The 19380-nt window shown below is 42.9% G+C and overlaps 1 protein-coding gene across 1 annotated transcript in view; it reads right to left on the reverse strand.

Annotated features, from left to right (window-relative positions):
- Window positions 1-18558: 18558 nt before the first annotated feature.
- Window positions 18559-19380, reverse strand: part of LOC145399744 (neural cell adhesion molecule 2-like) — a 401276-nt gene continuing 400454 nt past the window's right edge. The window contains exon 12 of the mRNA XM_080272292.1: window positions 18559-18680. Within this exon, the coding sequence (XP_080128418.1) occupies window positions 18559-18680 (122 nt within the window). The remainder of the gene's footprint in view (window positions 18681-19380) is intronic.

Consider the following 19380-nt stretch of genomic DNA (forward strand, 5'->3'; position numbering starts at 1 on the left):
CTGGAGAGGGTAATAACCATGGATGGAGGGAGAGATGGAACGAGAAAAGGAGATGGAGGGAGAGATGGAACGAGAAAAGGAGATGAAGGGAGAGATGGAACGAGAAAAGGAGATGAAGGGAGAGATGGAACGAGAAAAGGAGATGGAGGGAGAGATGGAACGAGAAAAGGAGATGGAGGGAGAGATGGAACGAGAAAAGGAGATGGAGAGAGAGATGGAATGAGGAAAGGAGAAGGGCGATAGAATAACAGCCACAGAGAGAAGGAAGGAGGGATGGAGGGCGAAAGGAAAGGAGGGATGGGGGGAGAGGAGAAATGGAGGGCGAGGAGTAATATCACAGGAGTGAGGGAAGGGAAGGAGGGAAGAAAGAAAGGGGGACTGAAGAATAATAACCAAGGAGGACGGGAGGAAGGATAGAAGGAAGAGAGGGAAGTAGGATGCAATAACACGGAGAAAGGGAGGGAGGGGGGAATAAAGAAAGCAGCGACGGAGGGACAGAGTAATAACCATGAAGGGAGGGATGGAGGGAGGAAAGAAGGGAGAGAGGGAGGAAGGGAGGGGGAGAGAGAGTAATGGGCATGGAGATGCATGTGAATGTCGTGGGTACTGACACACGGAGAGTTGTGGCAGGGCTGAGATGGAGAGCAGGGGGGAGGGTTGAGGTGGGGGGAGGGGAGGTGGATATGAAGGAGGGTCTGTGTGTGTGGGAAGGGTAGGGGAGGGAGACATGTGAGAGGAATGGGGTGTGGGTGCGGGTGTGGGGGGTGCGGATGAGGGTGATGGTGAGGGTGAGGGAGGGGGTGGTGGTGAGGGATATGAGTGTCGGGCAGGTGTCAGGATATGAGAAGAAAGGTGAGTGGCAGGGGTGGGGGTTGAAAAAAGAGAAATGACGGGGCAAGGGAAGGAAGTGGTAGGTGGGGGTGAAGAAGAGGAATATGTGTGTGGGGTTGTTGGGAGGGTAGAGGAGGAAGATTTGTGAGATGAGGGGGTTAGGAAGGAGAAGAGAGGGGATGGGGATGGAGTGGACAGAGTATATGATTGTTGGAGAGGGAGGCATGTGAGAATGGGGGTGGAGGTTCGAAGAAGAAGGAAGGTTGGGGAAGGGAAGAAAGTGACACGAGGGAGAGGGTCGGGTGAGAGGAGGGGAGGAAAGTGAGAGGCTGTGGGGGATGGGAGAGGAGCTGGGGAGGTATCTGGGATGAAGGGAGGGAGAAGGGAGAGTGAGTGGAAGGATCTGAGGCGAAGGAGGAGGTGGATGAGGGGAGGGGAGTGAGACAGAGGGAACGGGAGTGGGGAAAGAAGGATGGTGGGGTGAAGGGGACGGGAGTAAGACGGAGGGATAAGAGGGCGGGTGGGAGTATGACAGAGCTGCGATGAAGAGAGGGATGGGGTGAGGGTAGCCATAGCAGGGAGGGGGGAGAAGAAAGAAGTGACAGAAGAAAGGGGTGAGTAGGCGAGGACAGGAGGGGGAGGAGAAGGTGGAGAAAAGAGGGAAGAAAAAGGTGAGCATATATATATATATATATATATATATATATATATATATATATATATGAGAGAGAGAGAGAGTAAATAGCTGTGAGGGGGAGGGAGCCTGTCTGGTTGGAGAAACGCAGGGCAGTGGGGGAAGGAGGAAGGGATTTTGTGTGTGTGTGTGTGTGTGTGTGTGTGTGTGTGTGTGTGTGTGTGTGTGTGTGTGTGTGTGTGTGTGTGTGTGTGTGTGTGTGTGTGTGTGTGTGTGTGTGTGTGTGTGTGTGTGTGTGTGTGTGTGTGTGTGTGTGTGTGTGTGTGTGTGTGTGTGTGTGTGTGTGTGTGTGTGTGTTACTGGCAACAGACGAGGGACCGCACTCTCGTGGGTTAGAGATACGTATTCTAGGTGACACTGTAGGCATCGTAGCAACTCTTCTTTAGCGATTTATCTATTACATGCTGATAATCGTTTTTGTTACACATATCGTGCTACCACTGACATATCTTGCATCACACATACTTGGGGATTCTGATGTGTACCGTGAAGAGAAAAAAAAAAATCGCTGCGGAATAGGTGCTAAAAATTCTACAAATAAACAGGCCCGTATTTTCGTCGGTTAAGAAGTTCCCTAACACCGTTTCCTAAGCGATTATTTCACTTATTATACCTTACTGTTCATTTCCTTTTTACTTAAATCCTGTTAATATCGCCAAACTCAGCATAAATTAAATACAAAAAGATAATAGCCTTTCATATCCAAAAATAAATCGCTAAGGATGATGTGTCCGGAAGCTTTCTTATGAGGAAAATACAAGCCTTAAAATACGACTTAAAAATCAGCCCAACACCTCTTCCTTATCCATTTCCTTCCGCAAAGGACTAATCAATATGGTTTTTTATTCCGTATTTAAGGCAATTATTTCGAGATTAAAATAAAGGTGAATGTATAAGCGAATAATAAAATGAAATATGCAAATGATATCGCTAAGGGGGAGGCTCTAGAAAGATTCCTAAGCTTGACTGAATAGGTCATAGAAGCCTGCTGTCTTGAAAAACTCCTAAAATGCACCTGATGATGATGATGATGATGATGATGATGATGAACACCTAAATTACATAATTACATGGACACAATAAAAAGTTCTTTCCCTCTACTCTCTCTCTCTCTCTCTCTCTCACATCCGTTGTCAAAGAACAAAATTGAAATGTATATGGGAAAATTACATTTGAAAAGATACCTGAGAGAGAGAGAGAGAGAGAGAGAGAGAGAGAGAAAGTAGATGACAAGAAGAGAAAGAACAAGAGCCTGTCAGGTACGTAATAAGGGAAGAGAGTTAGAAGGAGAGAGGGTGCCAGAAGTGAGGGACTGGGAGAAATATGAGAGAGAGAGAGAGAGAGAGAGAGAGAGAGAGAGAGAGAAGGTAACCAATGAGGAAGCGACGTGTGTGTGTGTGTGTGTGTGTGTGTGAGGGCAGGAGGAGTCAGGAATACAGGATGAACAAACAGACGATAAAGAGGAAAGGGGAGGGAGAGGGGAAAGAAAAGAGTGAGAGAGTGGGGAAGAAGGTGATAAAAAGAACGAGTGACGAACAAGAGAAAAAACGATGGGGGAACGATGGAAAGGGAAGGGAAGGATATGAAGGAGAAAGGAGGGAGAGTGGAAGTGAGGGAAGGATGAAGGAAGAGGAGAATGGCACAAAGGGAAGGAGGGAGAAATGAAGGAAGGGTACTAAAATGTTAAGTAAATGAATGTTCGAGGGAGGAAGAGAGGAAGGAAAGGAGGGAGCGAGGGAGGGAAGGAGGAAAAGGGAAGGAGAGAGGGTCGGAAGAGGAGACAGAACAGAGAAAGCAAGAAGAGAAGAAAAGGATGTGAGAAGACGGAGAAATGAGTGAGGGAGGGAGAGAAATGGAGAGTGCCGGAAAAGGGAGAAAGAAAGGAAGGAGAGGGGAAGAAGAAAGGAGAGGGAAAGAAGGAAATCAGAGCAAGTGAATAATAAAGGAGAGGGAAAGAAGGAAAGCAGAGCAAGTGAATAATAGGAGAAAGAGACAGGGAAGGAGGAAGGATGGACGGGCATGAAGGATGCAGAAAATAGGAAGAGAGGAGCAAATAGGTATCAGCGGTAGGTAGGTAGGTAGGTGGGTAGATAAGTAAGTGGGTAAATAGGTAGGTAGGTAGGGACGTTGGTAGGTAGGTAGATAGGCAGGCAGGCAGGTACGTACGTACATACGAAGGTAGGTAGGTAGGTAGGTACGTAGGTAGGTAGGTAGGTACGTACGTACGTACGTACATACGTAGGTACGTAGGTAGGTAGGCAGGTACGTACGTACATACGTAGGTACATAGGTCGGTGGGCAGGTAGGTACGAAAAATGTATCTGTATGCATAAACAGTATATATGTGTGTGTGTGTGTGTGTGTGTGTGTGTGTGTGTGTGTGTGCAGGTATGCAATTAGGGAAGCATGAGGGTAGGTGTGTAGATAGGAATATAATTCAGAGAGGGAGTATGAAGTTAGTGAGGAGAGGAAACAGGAAGGAAATCAATAAACAAGGATGAGGTGGAGGAGGAGACGACAGTGATGATGAGGATGAGTTAATGATGATCATGATGACAATAATAATAATAATAATAATAATAATAATAATAAACGAAAAACGATGGAAAACAAGAAAGCAGAGTTAAGAAAAAATGAGAAAAGAGAAGAAATAGGAAGAAAGACAAGGACAAAAGACAAAACGATGAAGGAAATGAAAACAGAGAAGGAAATGGTGGAGGAGAAAAGAAGGAAAACAAGAGGATCAAAGAAGAAAGAAGGCAGAGATTGGAAGAAGGAAAAACCAAGTTGCAGGTGAGAGAAGGACAGCACAAAAGGAAGAGAGAGAGAGAGAGAGAGAGAGAGAGAGACGGAAAGGGGAGAGAACAATTGGGATGATAAATATTCCAGGCGATCACCATTATTAATAACAATCACAGAATAAACTGGGGAGATAAGGCAGGCAGGCAGGCAGGCAGAACGGGTAGGCAGGGAGAGAGGCAGGTAGATAAGACGCGAAATAGTGAGGCAGGGAGGCAGGATTCTGAGAGAGAGAGAGAGAGAGAGAGAGAGAGAGAGCAATAGGTAGGTAGGTAATTCAGACACTGAGAGAAAAAGACTTAGACAGGAAGGACAGGTGGTGGGAAAACAGGAAGAAAAGAAGGCATGAGGAATGAAGGTAAAGGAAGGCTGGTAAGAAGGTAGGAATGGAAGGAATTAAAAGAAGGAAGACAGGAAAATAGATTGGGTATGAAGTAGGAAAAAAGGAAAGGAAATACGCAAGAAGGAAGATAAGGAGGTTGGAAAGTAGGAAGGAAAGATGTCTGAAAGAGGGAAAGGATGGAAAGCAGGAAGAAATATAGGAAGGAAGGAAGGCAGGAAGGAAGAGGAAGGAAAAAAGAGAGAGAAGATGGACAGAACAGGAAGAAAAACGCAAGGAGAGACAGGAAGAAATATAGGGAGGAAGGAAGAGAAAGAGGAGAGAAGAAAAGGGGAGAGAAGATGGACAGAACAGGAAGGAAAAAAGCGCGGGGAAATGAGACAAGAAAGAATACCAGAAGGTGAGGAAGTAGGAAGGAAACAGGGAAGTAGCAGGAAAAGGAAGGAAGGAAGATAAAGACAGTGAGAGAGGCTGAAAGGAAAGCAGATAGGAAAGAGAAGCAGGGGAGAAAAGCAGGAAGGAAACCAGGAAGGAGGTGAGGAGGGATCTGAAGAAGGGAGAGTGGATGGCAAGTCACCGAGAAATGAGAGAGCGAGGTATTTGGGTGGGGAGAGAGAGAGAGAGAGAGAGAGAGAGAGAGAGAGAGAGATAATACATTTGGAGATAGGTAGGATGGGAGACTTGAGAAGCAGAAAAGGGAACAGGGAGAAACAGACAAGGTTCTTAAGGGCAAAAATCACGAATATGAAGGGGGGGAAGAAATACATGCAGGAAGGCAGAGAGAGAGAGAGAGAGAGAGAGAGAGAGAGAGAGAGAGAGAGAGAGAGAGGCAGGTTCAAAGGCACACAAAGGATAGCACAGTAATAGAGCTATACATCAGAGAGAGGGTGTTTACGACAGGCTAGAATATCACTATGGTGTTAATAACTACGTGCCGGAAAACAATACAGTCACTGCCACTACCTGAGCCCAACAGAAAAACGCAAGATCAATCTATTAATCTAATTAGCGTCCAATCCCGTATCCTGTAGCAGTGACCTTTTAAAAATTATATACATTTCGTGGGAGCTCCGCGAAACACGTACCCGACTTCAGGTTATTCTTGGACTGAGTAAAAATTCTATATCAACAACATAGTTTAGTGAATATTGTTAGAGCTCAGCATTAGCGAGAGATGACAGGATAAAGTTACGTAAGAGTGAGCGGAGTATACCTATCTACCTACTGTCATACAACTTAATTCCTGGAAGTGGTGGGCAGACTAATCGCCTCCATGTAACCCTGTCCTCCGCCATCACGTTGCCTTCCCTCCAGTTTACATTCCTCTTTCATAATTATACTTATCCAGCCAGTTTCTCTCCAACACCTCCAGGGTTTGTTCATTTCGTACTTAACCCTAGATTAGCAAGGTGGCGCCAAAGTCGGTACGGTACCATAGGCCTATTCAACTTTAACACGCCGCCGCCTATGGGAGTCTGTGGCCGCCCTCCCCTGACAGGGCTCTCACTTTTTAAGGAAATTTCCTCAGATAGGGAAATTTGGAGCCATCTGAGGAAAAGTTTAAGGAAATGACATTTCTGAGGAAATTCTGAGGAAATTGAGAACAAATTGGGTGGAAAATCTGAGGAAATTATACATTTGTCTAAGGAAATTGAAAACATAAAAAATGTGATGCTTAAGAACTCGAATTAAGCTTATCACAACTGCACAATGCAAGCAGAACTAATGTTCAAATGTTCCGCTGTTGGGAGTTGTGACTATGCCTGACATCTGGTGGCGCAACTAGTAACTACCATATAAACAAACAACTGCCCGCACATGTGTTCCCTTTCATTGAATCTCTTGCCTGTTAAGCCTTGATTGTTGTGATCTGAATCTAACAGGTAGCCAACCAGGTGAGCCTAGTAACCAATTAGTCTGCTTGAATGAGTTATTGAGTCGGCACTGGGGTAAGTAGAAAATTTTAAAGATGAAGAGTAGGCCTAGCCTAGGAAATTTGTAAATGGAGCAACCGATCAATTACAGTCAGCCAGAGTGTATTATATCATTGTACTTAAAGCATGATATTTCTATTGGTTTTTGAAATCTGCCAGCCTTGTCAGTCTGCTTCATGTTAAAAATGGATTACATACAGCTGGAATTTCAGCCCATCAATTAAAAATGGATGAAAATCTTAAAGCAGCTCTTTCAAATGTTGACCATGATGCTACTGATGCTGAATGCCAAGACATTCTTAGAGACAGGTATCAAAAGTAAGAAGCTGCAATGTATAAAAAAAAAAAAAAAAAAAAAAAAAAATCTTCTTTGTTCTATAATTCTATTATCCAAACCAGAATGAATATTTTCACAACCTAGTTAATATGTCCAAAGTCTGGCTATATATTATTTGATTTGCAGTAACAAATGCACTTTAGCAATAGTAATGCAGCTGCTGTGTAATGCCATTTTAGTTGCAACCTTGTCACAAATATTGATCAAAGCTTATACTAGCTTGCTTAATAGAATGTTCTGTCCCATGTGGTGAATATCTTTGCATTATGGTTTATTTTGTTCTATGCTATTTAGAGTCTTGAAATCTTCTACATATGTAGTAGAGATTTTTGCATCCTGATGGGTTCTGCTTTTTATGTTAACAGCTTATAAAATAATCTATTTGCATGGTGGTTAGAACTTATAAAACAATCTGTTTGCATGGTGGTTATTTGTGCATTGTGGACTCTATTCTTTGGTATTAAATTTAAGAGCCTATCAAATCTTCTTTTATTTCTACAAAGGATTTTTCTTTTTCTTTTTTGGATCGGTGAGAACTCATGAGTTTTTATAAAAAAAAAAAATCACCCAATTAGTCATATATATATTCTTAAAAGTTCTATAGCATTATAAATAAAGCAATTTCCACTAGTAAGTCAGTTTTGCTGTAAAATTTAAGTTATAAACCTTTAAATTCATTATTTGCAGGTCTGAGGAAATTTATCTGTATCTGAGGAAATTTTGTCAGTGTTCTAAGGAAATCTCACAAAGCGATAGTGAGACTGAGAACCCTGCTCCCCAGTATTCTCAGTTCAAGGTCTGCTGTGGTCGTGCATGGTGGGTAGGTTTTGCTCCCGCGTAAAATTTCGGTTTTATGCTTCTTGGTCCATTTTTCGGAACCACCTTGCCACTAACGTGAGGTCGAGGCTATATACGCTTACTAGTTAACATAATTATGTATTTATGTGTTATTTTGCAGCTAAAAGAGTGTTATACAAAAGAAGGTAAACTACAGAAACATTCAATATGGGGGGGGGGGAGTGGAGGAGGCGGAGGTGGACGTGTAACGGTGTCCCGAGATGAGTCCGACATTCCCACTGCTGCTACATGGTTGCCCATTATTTAATTTAAAAAATATATATTTTTCTTTGTTTTTCAGTACTTTTAGGTTAGAACTCTTGCAAATACATTGCATTACCTTGAAAAAATTTTGTAATTAAAATCTATATAATTTTCATATTTATTTTCCATTTTCCACAGTTGGTACTGAATCAGGTACCACATTGCCACTCATGTACAAATCCCGACCTTGCTAATCTTGGGTTAATTTTCCTTTCCTTCCACCGCAACTTATTATCCTGCATCTATACACTCTAGATGGGCCAAAAATATAATAAATCAACCCTTTCAGTGATTGACGTCTTCCCTTAGCTGAGTAAAATCGTCTGAAGACAGAATTATAAACCCCCACAACACGTCATCGCAGTGAAACAGCAACGTATTCCCTCTCTCTCTCTCTCTCTCTCTCTCTCTCTCTCTCTCTCTCTCTTTCTCCTACTTCACGGGGTTGTTATTCATGCACGGGGAGGTTCCTACTAGTACAGGAGTCAGTGAAAATCATACCCATCCCCTCCCCGCCCAGTTCGAAAAATCAGTCCGCTGCATAAAATCGTCTGGAGGCAGCAAGAATGGAAAAAAAAATGGAAAAAAAAAATGCGTCAATGCCCTGAAGATATTAACCCATTTGACTGCAGCAGGAATCTCTGGGCAAAAAAAAAAAAAAAGTGTTATCATGAATATACAGTACATAACAGATGATGCTTGATATTCTATTTTCATGCCTTTGACTGCCTGGATTTCTCTCTCGTTTTAATTATTCTTCTGATGGTACACACACACACACACACACACACACACACACACACACACACACACACACACACACACACACACCATGCTCTCTCTCTCCCTCCCTCCCTCCCTCTCTCTCTCTCTCTCTCTCACACACACACACACACACACACACACACACACACACAGCAAGCAAAGAATAGTGGAAAGTTGAACTCCTTGTTATTCGGCCGTGAACCTCCTGCAGCGGGAGGTTGAAACTAGATATTTGCTCAGCACATTTTTAAGCAGAACAGAAAAAAGTGGGACGGAACCAGAAAGAGAGAAAGGAAGATAAAATGGTGGTCTGGGAGGGCGGAAGAGAATGGAGGAGGAAGAAAAGTGAGCAGGGGAAAAAAAGAGGAAGAAGGGACGAGAAAAAAGGTGGGCTGATATGCAGGGATGGCGGAATGGGAAAGATGTGGAAGAGAAAAAAAAAGAAGACATAATTTGAAGACAGAACGAGGCATACAGGAAAGACAAACATGAAGGAGAGAGAGAGGGAGAGAGAGAGAGAGAGAGAGAGAGAGAGAGAGAGAGAGAGCGACCTTACCCATGACAACAACAAAAATAAGAACAAAATATACCTAAACGAATAAAATGCAATTGATCTTTCACCTTAACACAACGTAGAGTTCTTTTTGCAGTTTATTTTCACCTGGTTCAATGGCACACAAAGCTATGGCTGAGCACTCTTTCCACGGCACTTCTTCATGACTAGCAAACCATATTCCAGTGTTAACGTCTTGTCAAAACTCACCACTGAAGTGATGGCAATTTTAGGCCAAGTTAAAGCGAAGAGAGTGTGGAAGAAAATTTTCTCCATCATTATTCAGCTTTCGAAATGGAGAGATGGCAATTTTAGGTTAAAATGGAGAGAGAGTTATTATATTATCATTTATATTAATTCTACACCCAGGCCTAGACCATAACAACACTACCAACAACTCTACGAACAACAACAACAACACGCAGCTGAGCAATAAAAACAGAGCCATTAATTATCTCCTACCGTAATTATAATCACACACCTGCTTCCCCTCAAAACAAGGGCACGCCATTTTTTTATCACTCTTTGATCTCGACCCAAGCTTGAACCAGCCCCTTCAGTGTGAGTATGTCTTTTTTACTGTAATCTTGCTTGCTAACACTTTTTTTTTCACTCCTGGGAATCACTAACCTCATGGATCGTACTCTGGCCTTTGGTTCTTTCTTTCTTGTATTAAAAAAAAAAATCTCGTCGGGTAAGGAGGCTCCCTTGCACCTCCTCTTTAGTGGTTTATTTTTGGACACGTATGGCTGGTAAATATTCTTCATTAAGTTATTTTTTGCAGTGTATGGCGATACTGCAAGGATTTATGTAACAGAGAAGGAAAGTAAGGTGTATTAAACAAAATAAATTGCTTAGGAATATTGTAGGTGTTAGGGAGCTTCCTTACCGGACAAGAATACAGGCCCATGTCTTTTCAATTTCTTTTCATTGTATACATATATATATATATATATATATATATATATATATATATATATATATATATATATATATATATATATATATATATATATATATATATATATATATATATATATATATATATTATATATATATATATATATATATATATATATATATATATATATATATATATATTATCACAACGATTTTACCTAGCGTTAAGAAAACCTATCGCTGTGAAAAAAAAAAGAAACTCGAAATACTGGCAGTGACCCATTCAGTACGAGGACATTTTCTGTATCTTTTTTGGAGGAGTTAAAGGAGGCTATGTATATCAACTCCAGTTCACAAAATCTCTCCTGAAGAAATCGTCCTGATGTAGCTAAAAAAAGAGTGAATGTGTAAATGAAGAGGCATAGCAGGGACAGCTTCCTCCCTACGCCGGTCTCAGAATAGGGTGTCAATGATCCCACCTATTTTCTGGCACTAGAAGATACGCGGGGAATACGTGGGCCATATGGTGTTCTTTCTCCCCTAACCTTGTTCCTACACCAGCCCGTGTTCCTGTTCCTACTCTACCTCCTGCCCCTGCCCCTACCCCTACCCCTGTTCCTCCCCTACCCCTGTTCCTTCTCCTACCCCTGCCCCTGCCCCCGTGACAGCAGTGCCAGGGGCCATGACAGCGGATGGCAGCTTTAATAGAATTTTAATTTGGTCTCGTTTGTAGATCGTGTGGGTTAGCACTGAGGATAGGGGTGGTGATTGTGGTAGATGTGGCTGTGGTAGATGTGGTTGTGGTAGATGTGGCTGTGGTAGATGTGGTTGTGGTAGATGTGACTGTGGTGGATGTGGCTGTGGTAGATGTGGTTGTGTTGGATGTGGTTGTGGTAGATGTGGTTGTGGTGGATGTGGTAGATGTGGTTGTGGTAGATGTGGTTGTGGTGGATGTGGTTGTGGTGGATGTGGTTGCGGTAGATGTGGTTGCGGTAGATGTGGTTGCGGTAGATGTGGTTGCGGTAGATGTGGTTGAGCTAGAGGTGGTTGAGCTAGATATGGCTGTGGTAAATGTGGTTGTGGTAGATGTGGTTGAGGTGGATGTGGTTGAGGTAGATGTGGTTGTGGGAGATGTGGTTGTGGTAGACGGGGTTGTGGTAGACGGGGTTGTGGTAGACGGGGTTGTGGTAGACGTGGTTGTGGTAGACGTGGTTGTGGTAGATGTGGTTGTGGTGGATGTGGTTGCACGGGTAGTAATAGTTGTGGCCGTAGGGGAGATTGCAAGGATGGTTGTTGTTATGGTTGTAGAGGTGGTGGTTGGTGTGGTTGTGGTAGCTGAGGTTGTAGGGGTGGAAGTAGTTGTGGTTGAAGTTGTGGCAGTAGTTGTGTTTGTTGTTGTGGTAGTAGTTGTGGTTGCTGTGGCAATAGTTGCGGTTGTTGTGGTAGTAGTTATGGTTGTAAGAATGGTTGTTGTTTTGGTAGTAGTTGTGGTGTAAGGGTGGTTGTTGTTGTGGTAGCAGTTGTGGTGAAAGGGTGGCTGTTGTCGTGGTAGTAGTTGTGGTTGTAAGGCTTGTTGTTGTTGTGGTAGCACTTGTGGCTGTAAGGGTGGTTGTTGTTGTGGTAGTAGTTGTGGCTGTAAGGGTGGTTGTTGTTGTGGCAGTAGTTGTGGTGAAAGGGTGGTTGTTGTCGTGGTAGTAGTTGTGGTTGTAAGGCTTGTTGTTGTTGTGGTAGGAGTTGTGGCTGTAAGGGTGGTTGTTGTTGTGGTAGTAGTTGTGGTTGTAAGGGTGGTTGTTGTTGTGGTAGTAGTTGTGGTTGTAAGGATGGTTGTTGTTGTGGTGGTAGTTGTGGTGTAAGGGTGGTTGTAGTTGTGGTAGTAGATGTGGTTGTAGGGTCGTTGTAGTTGTGGTAGTAGTTGTGATTGTAAGAGTGGTGTTGTTGTGATAGTAGTTGTGGTTGTAAGGGTGGTTGTTGTTGTGGTAGTTATTGTAGTGGGATAATAGAGAGAAACTATGGGGAAAAAACAGAAGCTGACATCAAAGCAACGAATTCAAACAAGAGCACAAAAAAATCCTAAGCGCACACAAACACACACACACACACACACACACACACACACACACACACACACACACACACACACACACACAGATAATAATAATAATAATAATAATAATAATAATAATAATAATAATAATAATATAATTCCATCATCCAATCCTACATTGCTTCACGAAAAGCGTAGCAGCCCGAGGCTAGGCAAGTTGGTCCTAACATTTAAGATGAGAGTGAATAATCATCATCATCATCATAATATCAACATCAACAGAACCAAGAATAAACCACCACCACCAACAACAACAACAACTATAATAAAAATACTAATAATAATAATAATAATAATAATAATAATAATAATAAAACAACAACCACCACCACCACACATCTATCACTACCATCAACAAGAATATATTAAAACAGCATTAACGATACAGGAGACAAAGACCATTAAACACTATCCCACTCCTTCCTCTTTCCTCTATTTCCTTCCCTTCCTATATCCTTCCTTTATCCACGTCTTTCTTCTTCTTCCTGTGTTCCTTTCCTCTTTGTTTTTGCTATTCCTTTGTTCTCATGTTCTCTGTCTCTCCTCTTCCGATTGTCTTTTTTTTTTTTACATTCTTCTGCTCATTCTTTTATTATTACATCTGTACACGTTCTTCTCTTCATTCCATTCTTCCTTCTCTCCCTATGCTTTTCTCTCTTTCCTTCCCTACCTCCTTCCTTCATCCTATATAATCACCCTTTTTCCTTCTTTCATCACAGCTCATCTTCCTTCCTTCAATTATCATTCATCAATCAATTCCTTCATACAGCTTCTTCTTCCTTTCCTTTCCTTTCCTTTCCTTCCTTCCTTTCTACGGTTTCTTCTTCTTTTCCTTTTCCTTTCTTTTCTCCCTTAATTCCTTCCTTCCTTCTCTCCACATTTTCACTCATCCTTCCATCTTAACAGAACTTTCCTTTCCTTCCTTCCTTTCTTTCTTCTCCCCTTTTCCTTTCCTCTAGTATTTAAATCTCCTTCCTTACACCACTTCTTTTCCTCTCCTCCCCTTCCTTCCTTCCCTCCACTTTCCCTCACTTAACCATAACTATCTCCTTCCATACCACAGCCTAATAAAATCGTCAGGCGTCATCGTACCAAAGGGGTTTAATGTCAGATATATGTTTGTCCTACTGTCTAGCGCACTATACTCAGTTCACTTCCACTGGGCGTCAATCTGCCACCTTTCCAACCTAAATGCTGAGGTTTAGAAAGAAATTAGCACTAGGATACGGTGCTAGTCACGAAGTGCAATGGAAATATGAAGACCCACAGTACTGTCTTATTCTGCCACTGAGCTACGTGAAATAAGCTGCAAAAGGACAAAAAACTCCACTTATAGCTTTACACAAACCTGGCCTAAATTTTCGTCTTTTTACAACTTTATTCACGTAGCTTAGTGGTAAAAATAAAAAAAAAAAGTTTCGGTTCTACACTCTCTCCACAGCACTTCTTTGTGACCAGCATCATAGTGTTAATCTAATGTTACAACTGAGCATTTGGGATGATGAGATGATAAATTTACGCCTAGTCAGACTGAAGTGAGTATAGTTAACATGAATGAGTTACAGTTGACGGAAGAAGATTGACGTGGGGAGAGATCCTTAGTCTTTTCCCTCCAATTTGGGTCATTCTTTCCTCCTCCTCCTCCAACACTTCTTCACTTTCATTGTCACCATCGTCGACATCGCTAAGACATCCATCAGTATCGTCATCATCGTCATCTACACACACAAACACTCTCTCTCTCTCTCTCTCTCTCTCTCTCTCTCTCTTTGTCCTTTCATTTCTTCTTCATCCCCTCATACCTTTCTTGTACGGATGAAGCAGAAATAAGGCATGCTATGGCAAGGTGAGGCAGGTTGAGGCAAGGGTGTAAGTTAGCTGGCAGGTCCACAGGAGGCAGGGAGAGGAAAGGTAGGAAAAAGCAGGGCAGGGTGAGGCAGGGCTGAGAGTACGGCAGGGAGGACCACAAGAAGAACTTAGAAGAAAGGCAAGGACAGAAGATGCAAGGTGAGGAAGGGCAGGGGTGTGAGTGAGGCAGGGGTAAGAGCAAGGTAGGAAGTGGAGCAGGGGTGGAAGTGAGGCAGGGTGAGGCAGGTAGTGAGGCAGGCAGGACCACAGGAGGCAGTGATGGCTGGTCGGTATAAAAATGAAAAATCGGTAATGGGAAGGCACAAAATATATTAAAAGTTTGGGTGCGCGGCCGGAGCGCTGCTGATAATGACGCACATACTAGTGATAAGAAGCGCTGATATTTTTATAATAACAATAATAATAAAATAATAATAATAATAATAATAATAATAAAATATTATTATTACTAATATCATTATTATTATATTTATAATGATCAGTATCTGATTAACGACCTTGCCATGCCGCTAATTTCTTTTTTGAGTTATTGTTACTGTACATTCCAAATTTCTGCTCGTTCACTTCCTCGAAGTATGGCCTCCTCTACCTAATTATCCTTTAATAGACCCTAATTGCTTGTTCGAGGGCTGGGCCATTACCTAATTAACGACTGACTCTCATATAATGCTGGGCCACCTGCTATTTTAGGTTTTATTGTTATTAGTTTAGTTTAGGTGGAAAGTTTGGGTGTAACTTCATCAGTGCCATTTTCTATTACGTCTGAGAAAGGCTTTGGGCATCACCATCATTATATATAGGATTAACCTCTTCAATCAGATGTTACCGGTATCTTTATTACTGTTGTCTCTGATGAAACACTACCTATTAAGTGAAACTCATGTTATTTCCAGGTTTTCAGTGCTAATGGATTCTTTTTAGCAACTGGCGCTTTTGAGATTTAAATGATCAACAATCGATATTATTATAGATTTTTCGTACTGGAGGCTCTTGATATAGCCTTCATTAATCCTTTCAATACCAGGGGATTTCATAGGATTACAGAAAACGAGAAAGAAGTTCCCTATATCCAAAAACGGTATTCTTGTGTGGTTAAGAAGCTCATAAACACCTCTTCCTTGCCAATTTATTCCTGAGTCTGCTCCGTTAATATACCGTACTCTTTAGTGTTATTTATGCAATCTACGCCGATATTAAAAAGACACAGGAAGCAAAAACGAGAACATTAATGGGTAGCTTGGAAAATAAATCGTTACGGAACAGGTGCTACGGAGCCTCCTTACCCTACGAGAATACGGGCCCAGGTGGCTAGCAAACTTACCTGATCTTGCCAGGTAAACATAACAAAAGGTTTAGAATTTCTATCAAATATTATCTACCATTTCCATGCTACTATTTTGATCACTACCATGCCTACCATCAGAGCCACCATTATGATCTCTTTTACTGACACATCTATCGCTTCGTCTAACATCACCACTTCACAACAATGACGCCTTTTACATTTCATTCATTCTAACGCCCATTTTATTCAGTTTAGGAAAGACCCCCCTTACTGACAAAAAATAATAATAATAATAATAATAATTATTATTATTATTATTATTTTATCATTATTATTATTATTATTATTATTATATTATTATTTTATTATTATTATTATTATGGCCACGTGGTGAACATGGAGAGCGAGAGACTGACGAGGAGAGTGTATGTGAGTGAGGTGGAAGGGGGGAGAGGGAGGGGGAGGCCATGGATGAGATGGAGGAATGGAATGGAAAGGTATATGAGAGATGGGGGTGTGAGCTGGGAGCAGGGTAGTGAAATGGCGGGGGACAGGGCGACATGGAGGCGATTTGCTAGTAGCCACCCCTTTCGGGATTAAGGCGTTTGGCAATATATGTACAGATTATTTTTTATATTAATGTTGTTATTTTATATTTATCTATCCATCTAATTAATTATTTATTTATCTAGCTAGCTAGCTATTTAACTATCAAGCTATATATTTGTTGCCAGCAAACTATTTTATTCAGGTTAGAGAAATGTCACGTCATCTGGCGGTAGGCATTTCACGAAGATGACGGCTTTTCTGAACCACTCTGGGCGCCACAAGGCCATTTTTTGTTTTTTCGGCCGGGGAAGAGCCTAATTTGAACACAGTCACTGGAGAAAATCATCTGACTGTAGCATAAACTGTAGAAAATGGGTCATCGTGCAGAAGGGGTTAATTCTGATAACGAACTATTCAACAGCCAACATCTCCGGAGCAGTATCAGTGGTAACGAGTGCTGGCGAGCCATTACCAGTCGCCGGCTATTAATGCATCAGGCTAACTACCGACAACAAGGGTGGCGGGACGGTAAACAAGCGATAACGACCCTCCCGCGCGACATGCCATCAGTACCCCCGCGGCAGGTGGAGTAGGCTAGGTGTGGTGTGGGGTGGTTGGAGTGTGTATGATGTGGAATGGGTGGTGTGTGTATGATGCGGAAGGGGTGGTGTGTGTATGATGTGGAGGGGGTGGAGTGTGTATGATGTGGAGTGGGTGGAGTGTGTATGATGTGGAGGGGGTGTAGTGTGTATGATGTGGAGGGGGTGGTGTGTGTATGATGTGGAGTGGGTGGAGTGTGTATGATGAGGAGTGGGTGGGATGTGTATGATGTGGAGTGGGTGGAGTGTGTATGATATAGAGTGGGTGGAGTGTGTATGATGTGGAGTGGGTGGAGTGTGTATGATGTGGAGTGGGTGGAGTGTGTATGATGTGGAGTGGGTGGAGTGTGTATGATGTGGAGTGGGTGGAGTGTGTATGATGTGGAGTGGGTGGAGTGTAGTGTGTATGATGTGGAGTGGGTGGAGTGTGTATGAAGTGGAGTGGGTGAAGTGTGTATGATGTGGAGTGGGTGGGATGTGTATGATGTGGAGTGGGTGGAATGTGTATGATGTGGAATGGGTGGAGTGTGTATGATATAGAGTGGGTGGAGTGTGTATGATGTGGAGTGGGTGGAGTGTGTATGATGTGGAGTGGGTGGAGTGTGTATGATGTGGAGTGGGTGGAGTGTGTATGATGTGGAGTGGGTGGAGTGTGTATGATGTGGAGTGGGTGGAGTGTGTATGATGTGGAGTGGGTGGAGTGTAGTGTGTATGATGTGGAGTGGGTGTAGTGTGTATGATGTGGAGTGGGTGGAGTGTGTATGATGTGGAGTGGGTGGAGTGTGTATGATGTGGAGTGGGTGGAGTGTGTATGATGTGGAGTGGGTGGAGTGTGTATGATGTGGAGTGGGTGGAGTGTGTATGATGTGGAGTGGGTGGAGTGTGTATGATGTGGAGTGGGTGGAGTGTGTATGATGTGGAGTGGGTGGAGTGTGTATGATGTGGAGTGGGTGGAGTGTGTATGATGTGGAGTGGGTGGAGTGTGTATGATGTGGAGTGGGTGGAGTGTGTATGATGTGGAGTGGGTGGAGTGTGTATGATGTGGAGTGGGTGGAGTGTGTATGATGTGGAGTGGGTGGAGTGTGTATGATGTGGAGTGGGTGGAGTGTGTATGATGTGGAGTGGGTGGAGTGTGTATGATGTGGAGTGGGTGGAGTGTGTATGATGTGGAGTGGATGGAGTGTGTATGATGTGGAGTGTGTATGATGTGGAGTGGGTGGAGTGTGTATGACGTGGAGTGGGTGGAGTGTGTATGACGTGGAGTGGGTGGAGTGTGTATGATATGGAGTGGGTGGAGTGTGTATGATGTGGAGTGGGCCTGTGAGAGCAATACTAATAGGGAATCGCATAATGGGGACTCACGTACAAGAGAATTATGTAATAGAAAACTTGGCAACAGCAAGTGGTATATATGTATTATTTAGACTAAGCCTGCAAGAGGGAGACTGCCGCAGCTGCAAGGGGGTCGCATCAAGAAGAATCCTGTACTGGGGATCACATCATACAGAATCACGGAATAAGGGTGTCATGCAGAGCTAGGTAACATAGAGATCACGTCACAGAAAATCGGATACCAGGGATTACGTCACTGAGAATCGGATAACAGGAATAACGTCACAGAGAATCTGATAACAGGGATCACGTCAGAGAGAAGCGGATATCAGGGATCTCGTCACACAGAATCAGATAACAGGGATCACGTCACAGAGAATCGGATAACAGGGATCACGTCACAGAGAATCGGATAACAGGGATCACGTCACAGAGAATCGGATAACAGGGATCACGTCACAAAGAACTGGATAACACGGATCATGTCCCAGAGAATCGGATAACGGGGATCACGTCACAGAGAATTGGATAACAGGGACACGTCAGAGAGAATTGGATAACAAGGATCACGACACAGAGAATCGGATAACAGGGATTAAGTCACTGAGAATCGGATAACAGGGACACGTCACAGAGAATCGGATAACAGGGATCACGTCACAGAGGATCGGATAACAGGGATCACGTACTGTACCACATAATCATGTAATATGGAGCCACATAACTGATCCCCGCATATTAGTCGCGTGATGGGGAATGTGTAGTCGCGTAATGGGGGTCGCATAATAGAAAATCACACAGGAGGGAACCCTGGGTTTAAGACTTGTGTATGAGGATGAGGGTGAGGGGAATTACCTACTGGGGAACTGTTATGAAAAACTTTGGTGTAATAGGATGCGCATTATCAGACTTGGGGAGGATTGGACCAGCAGGAGGAAGAGTGAGGGTCGAGAAAGGGGGAGCAAAGGAGAGGTATGTTTAACAGTGAAAAAAAGACTTAAGACAGGTAAAGAATTGAAGTTACGAAGGCTGGTCAGGGGATTTGGTACTGCGTGTAAATGACTTACCAAAGCTATTTTACACGCAGATATAAACAACGGCATAATAGGACTGTCTGAAAGAGCTATGGCTTGAGTTTATCTGACACAGAAATCGAATATATGCTGAAATTCAAGTATTTATGATGATGGTAGTATGAGGGGGAGTCCAACAGTGTGGTAAACAACAGAATGCTTAACGAGGCTCTAATAATACGTCTAAATATCACAACCAGTGAGACAATCGATGAAGTTCTAAAACGGTTACTTGACCTTTAACTATCTATCTATTGCCAGACACCTTACTCCTGTAAGGTGTGGCCTCCATGTCGCCCTGTCCCCCGCCATTTC

This window comes from Coenobita brevimanus, chromosome 50 (assembly GCF_032717465.1).
Source record: "Coenobita brevimanus isolate Jiangsu-jjx chromosome 50, ASM3271746v2, whole genome shotgun sequence".
Lineage (NCBI taxonomy): Eukaryota > Metazoa > Arthropoda > Malacostraca > Decapoda > Coenobitidae > Coenobita > Coenobita brevimanus.